Below are 6,400 nucleotides of genomic sequence, written 5' to 3'. Positions count from 1 at the left end.
GAAAAGATCATTGCTAACGGTACTGCAATTTCCTCTCTTGCTTCCCACATAATCCTAGGGTATATCTCGTCAGGCCCGGGGGACTTGTCTATCCTCAAGTTGTTCAAAATGTCCAACACATCTTCCTTCCTAACAAGTATCTCCTCTAGCTTACCAGTCCGTTTCACACTCTCCTCGTCAACAATACGGTCCCTCTTGTTCGTAAATACTGAAGAAAAGTACTCATTCAAGACCTCTCCTATCTCTTCCGACTCAATACACAGTCTCCCACTACTGTCCTTGATCGGACCTACCCTCGTTCTCGTCATTCTCATGTCATGTTGGTCTCTAAATGATCACTGTGTTTCTCTCTCTGCAGACATCCCAGACCTGCTGAGTTTTTGTTTGAGATGAGGAAACCTTTATATTTAAACAGTGTCCCCTAGTTGTGGATTTCCCCAAACAGGAAAAAGCATCTACCCTCAGGATCCCATGCTTCAGTAAGATCAGCTCTCACACCTCTAACCTCTAAGATAGTCTGAAGGGTAGGGATAATAAAGGCTGGGTGATGGGGATGAAACAGGCTCCTGCCTCATCATTGCTCTCATTTCCTATTTTCTAGATTTTGTTGTTGATGCAACTCGCAAAGGAAACAAAATCCGTTTTGCAAATCACTCCGTCAATCCCAACTGCTATGCGAAAGGTAAGGATTCAGAAACCTCATGGTGATGGCAGGGGTGATAGAGAATGAATTTGAGGGTGGAGGGTAAATGGGGTGGAGCAGTTATGGGTAGGTTAGAGGGGGTGGCAGGGAATCAAGTGACATGAAGAGAGTGCCAATGATGTGACAGGGAAAATGGTAATTTGCTCTTCATTTCAAGAAATGCTGTATCCATTTGCATTAATCACTACCTGTCTGACCCTGAGACCTCTGACCTCATGACTATTCATGACCTGTGACAAGCTGACTGACTCCCTCTACTGATGTGACCACCAACCCATGACCTTCCAGACCAGGCACCACCAACTCAGCCCCCTGCCATCAGAATTGTGGTTCCCAACCTCTTGACGTCTGACCCACAAAAATGGACAATGGCTCCCGTACATTGCTAAATTCAAGTTCTCCTCTTCCAGTTGTCATGGTGAATGGCGATCACCGAATTGGAATATTTGCAAAAAGAATGATCCACACTGGCGAGGAATTATTCTTCGATTACAGGTAAAAGATCACATTAAATCTTCACAAATCATTGAAGGTGAAGAGCACATTTGGACAGCAGTCATTTCTTATTATTTTCCTTAGTCCCTTCAGGTTTATGTCTCTCCGTATTCCTATTTACCGCCATTTACAAAGGTCAGGAACAGCCATGATTATAAAACTGGCAGCTGGGAAAACCTATTCTCTGCCTTCCTCAAGCTGGAAAACATTCACCAAAGCTTTCTATTTCCTGTAACCAATCCAACTTTACAAATCAATGTAAATATCGTTTTATCCTGCGGGGTTTAGCTTTGCCAACAATGCTGTGATCTGGCTTTAGGAAGCCCATGTACATCACATCAACCACACAACTCGATCTGCTACTAGAATTAGATCTCCTCCCATCCTTCTCATTCTAGTGAGTATGGGTCTATATGACTCAATCACTCATCAGAAGATGGGACTTTCATCTCTGGAATTAGAGTCCTACAGCTTGGAGACAGGCTGCTCAGCCCACACTGGTCCATACCAAGCAAAATGCCCATCCACTCTAACCCCATTTCCCTGCACTTGGCCCATATCCTTCTGAACTTTTCCTATCCATGTATTTGTCCAAATACCTTTAAATGTTGTTAATGTACCCGTCTCAACCACTTCCAGGGGCAGCTCATTCCAGGTGCATACCACTATCTGTATAAAAGAAGTTGCCCCTCAGGTTTCTTTTTATTTTTTCCTACTAACTTTAAACTGATGCCCTCTAGTCCACAATTGCCCAACCCTGGGAAAAAGACTGAGCGTATTGACCCTATCCATGTCTCTCATGATCTTTTACACCTCTATAAGGTCCCCCCTCAGTCTCCTACACTCTAAAGAAAAATGTCCTCACTTGTCCAACTTCTCCCTGTAACTCAGACCATTCAGTCTAGGCAACATCCTTGTAAATTTCTTCTGCATTCTTTCCAATTTAATAATATCCTTCTTATAACAAGGTGACCAAAACTGAACACAGTACTCCAAGTGCAGCCTCACCAACGTCCTGTACAACTGCAACATAACTTCCCCACTTCTATGCTCAGTGCCTTGACTGATGAAGGCCAGTGTACCAAAAGCTGCCTTCACTGCCCTATCTACCTGTGACTCCACTTCCAGAGAATTGTGAACCTGAACTCCACAATCCCTCTGTTCCACTACACGCCTTAAGGCCCTATCATTCACCAGGAAACTCCTACCTTGATTTGACTTTCCAAAATGCAAGACCTCGCACTTATCTATATTAAACTCCATTTCCCATTTCTCGGCTCACTTCCCCAGCTGATCAAGGTGCTGCTGCAATTTCTGAGAACCTTCCTCACTGTCCATGATACTGCTTATTTTAGTGTCATCAACAAATTTACTAATCATGTCTTGTACATTCTCATCCAAATCATTGATAGAGATAACAAATAGCAATGGGTCTATACCAACCCTTGAGGCACTCCACTAGTCATGGGCCTCCAGTCCAATAAGCATCCTTCCACTATTACTGTCTGCTTCCTAAAGTTTTCTGGCTGGTAACAACGATGTAATTAGCTCTCAGGTAGCTAATCACCTTGGGGCTGTGATCAGGATAGTGAGAAGCCTTCAGATCTCTATGAGCTCAGGAGCTGTCTCTCTGTTCTCTGCAGTAAAAGCTACTTTAAACCAGAAGAAAATCGGTTTATTTTCAGTAGAATGTTAGAGACCCTTTGACTGTGAACCAGCCACCCTGTGCCTCCTGCAAACAGGTGAAAGTGTCCTGAGAAAACCGATTGAGAAGTAGCATTCTGATCAACACAAGAAACATCTCAGCAAATCCAATGAATAATAGGTGCCACTGGATTGCTTTCCCTTTACCAATAAAACCGAGGCTTTCTCTATAGTTTGTGTGTATATTTATGTGTATGTCAGGTGAGTTTTATAATTTGGTTACAGTTTTAACATGGAGTTACATGCCAATGTTTCATTATTGCTTATCTATAGGTATAGTCTATTCACTTGTACTAAATAGTATTTCCTGTTAGTACAAAAGGATGGTTTATGCTTCTGTCAACTTTAGTCTAAAACACAGATTAATTGGGGAATTTTGTATGTTCTGTAGAACCCATAATCTTTGTGATGACTCTGGGAATAACAGCTTGTTCCCCCAGTGCGATGTGACAGTCTTCTCCAATAAATTGGAATTTTAATGATAAAACAAAATTCTATTGAAGACACTGCAGACATTCTTCCTGCTTTCTCTCCTTTACACGATTATACCCCAGTTTATAGAATATAGAATCTGTTCAGTGTCGAAGCAAGCATTCAGCTCATTGAGCCCAGACCCACCCTCTGAAGAGAATCCCACCCAGGCCCAATCCTCTATCCTAGCATGGCTAATCCACCTAGCCAGCACATCTTTGGACTGTTAGAGGAAACAGGAGCACCTGAAGGGAACCCACATAGACACAGGCAGTTGGCTAAAGGGTAGAATCAAACACAGGTCCATGATACTATGATTTTAAAGTCTTTTAGTCATAACTATGCCATAGCTTTCGGATCTTTCTATAATTTCCTTGTAAATTTGGTTCCTCTCAAATTTTCAGTGATGATCTGGAGAAAACACCCTGCCATGATATGGGACCCTCTATTGTCACTTAAATCTAACCAAATAGATTCTGTCCTTCACTCTTAGAGGACAGTGTGTCTCTCCAGCACTGTAGTCTCTCCTTAATCAATTCTGCTACTCCTTCCTCCTTTCTTTTCTCCCTCTTACCTTGAAAAAAAGAGATTCAGCAAAGTTTATTTCCACTGCTGTCTGTCTACAAACCAGGTCTCTGTAAGCACAATGGTATGTAAAATAAGACATGGCTGTCTGATACTGCAGCTCACTGACCTAATTTACCCAACTTTGAATGTCAAACTGACCCTAATTTGCTTCTTATTCCCTCTTCCTGTTGTAATTATAGTGCAATTTTAGATTGATGTAAACTAAAAAATGCTATTAAAATATCCCGTCGAAGGGTATCAGTGAAACCAAAGCTCATTCCAATACAAATGAGATCAGCAGAAAACAGGCTTGTGCTATCCACTGAAACACATGATAAACTGACTCCTGTGTTTCTGTTTTAGATACAGTCAGGCTGATGCACTGAAATACGTGGGAATTGAACGGAAGATGGAAATGCTGTGATCCCATTGTTACTTCATGTTAAGTTTTTGTTTGATTGTCAGTTAGACTGTGCAGCAAATCCACGGCCTTCTTTCCTGAACACCTGATGTGAATTTGACCAACGTGACTTTGTCAGACATAGGAAAAAGCGTATTTCGCATTGCTGTGTGTTGTCAGCTGTGCTTTTGCTGCAGATAACCACACTTACCCCTCCTCCAGCTTCACCTGCTGGACCCCCTTCCCGTTACTGAGAATTTACTCCATAGTTCAGCTTGATCAGGGGTCAGAATTTAATAGCTGTGAAAGGCAACTCCATTGAAGATACAGAATCTGATCTTGTGGGACCTCCCCAGGGATGCAATCCAAAGTTGACAGACAACGGAGAATCAGGCATTTGTCACAGCTTCTTATTCTGGACACATTGAGTTGGGTTCCTAATGTCAGGAAGTGTCTAGAAATTAGTTGGAACAGTGAGCTGTATATTGAATTCAGACTGTGGAAATCATGATTGCTGTGTTAAATGTTTCTGCCACTGAAACCAACAGCCAAATAATGTTGGGACAGAAAGAGAGAGAAAGTTAAAGTTTAGAAAAACAAAGAATGATTTGTCTTACGCTGAATGTACTTGCTGCAGCAGAAGCCACATTATAAGCTACATTATAAGCTTAGCTTGTGAAAGATCCCACTGCCTTGGGTTTGCAAACCCTGTTTAGTTCTCATCTATGATATCTGCATCCACTGTTACCAAGGGACACTCTTAGATCAGCAATTAGTTAGTTGTCCTAATGTAACAGAGCTTCTCTGAAGCAGTCTGTTCTCTGCTGGAGCGATGGCTTTGACAAGGGTGGAAGATTGATTTGATTTCAGGCAAACTGACTTTGCAGTTTCTGATTTTCTGGCAACAGTTGGGTCCTTGAAGTGAAATCTGAAGCAGAATCCTTTAAATAACACTTGAAATAAAAATGACAAAATTATTCTCTTTCTTGTGTATTTAACTCTCACAACTGTTTAGTACAAGCCACATATATTCAAAACAGTTTCATTATTTTGGGCTTGTGTTGTAGCAAACTTTGTTTTAACTGGCACCTTATGAACCAGCACTTTTGATAATCTGGCAAAAATTATATACCTGAAATACCACAAGTTTACTGTGTTATCACAAACTTTGTGATATCCAAGTGGTCAGTTGAGGGTGTGAGTGAGAAGGCTCTCTGCAGGTAAGTTGTATTTCAGGCATTTTTATTGAAATGATTTATGCTGAAAATAAAGTATAACAGTCATGTGTATAACCTTCTGCATTACGTTTCTGTTACTTGGTGTGTGTTTTTGTGATTGTGTGAACCTCTTGATCAACCGGAATATTTGATCAAACAGCATGCTCCTGGTCCCATGGGGGCCAGTTAATAAAACATTCGCTGTACAAATTAAATTTTGGAGTGAAACTCATGTCTGTGTGCAATACTGTCTAAGACAATTGTCTAGCATCCACCTGAGAGTATACCCACAACCTCAGTTAAATGTCAATCCAGCATTCCCTCAGTTCTTTTTTTATGTAAATATATTTATTAGCAATTTTTAAAAACTTTACAAACATAAAATTGTTGAAAAATACCACAAATAACAAATATCAGTATAATAAAAAGAAAAAAAAACACAAATTACAATACAACTACAGTCCACTAACTACTAACCTACCATATAATACAAAATAAACCCTACCACTGTGCAAAGCAACACCAATAAATAAGTAAATAATAGATTAAAAAAAGCAAAAAAACAAAAAAAAACACAATACAGAACAGCTTTGCTCGACACAAAGCTCCCAAACAAAGGAACGGGAGCATTGTATATATACCCATATTAACTCAGGGCCCAGGGCTTGACACACCTAACCATCCTGGTTAAGCATATGCCCTAGTTAGGAAAACTGACAAATCTATATCCAAATAACTCAAGTAGAGCTGCCATGTCGTATAAAAACGGTCTGTTGTGTGGTGCACCATGTTTATAAAAACGTCCAAGGGAATGTGCTCCATAATTAATTTCTGCCACCCCAG

At 40.8% G+C, this 6,400-nt stretch overlaps 1 protein-coding gene across 3 annotated transcripts in view; it reads left to right on the top strand.

Moving 5' to 3' along the window:
• The window catches only part of LOC122539690 (histone-lysine N-methyltransferase EZH1-like), a 29,610-nt gene extending 23,804 nt beyond the window's left edge, over positions 1–5,806 (top strand). The window contains exons 17-19 of one of the 3 annotated variants that reach the window (XM_043674679.1): positions 602–682; positions 1,114–1,198; positions 4,304–5,805. In XM_043674679.1, the coding sequence (XP_043530614.1) occupies positions 602–682; positions 1,114–1,198; positions 4,304–4,364 (227 nt within the window). In that variant the 3' untranslated portion in view covers positions 4,365–5,805. Of the gene's footprint in view, positions 1–601; positions 683–1,113; positions 1,199–4,303 lie in introns of all 3 variants that reach the window. The other 2 variants (XM_043674680.1, XM_043674681.1) reach the window with 2 other exon arrangements.
• The last annotated feature ends 594 nt before the right edge of the window (positions 5,807–6,400 follow it).

This window comes from Chiloscyllium plagiosum, chromosome 33 (assembly GCF_004010195.1).
Source record: "Chiloscyllium plagiosum isolate BGI_BamShark_2017 chromosome 33, ASM401019v2, whole genome shotgun sequence".
In the NCBI taxonomy this organism is placed as follows: Eukaryota; Metazoa; Chordata; class Chondrichthyes; order Orectolobiformes; family Hemiscylliidae; genus Chiloscyllium; species Chiloscyllium plagiosum.
This window is presented reverse-complemented; position numbering and strand designations above follow the sequence as displayed.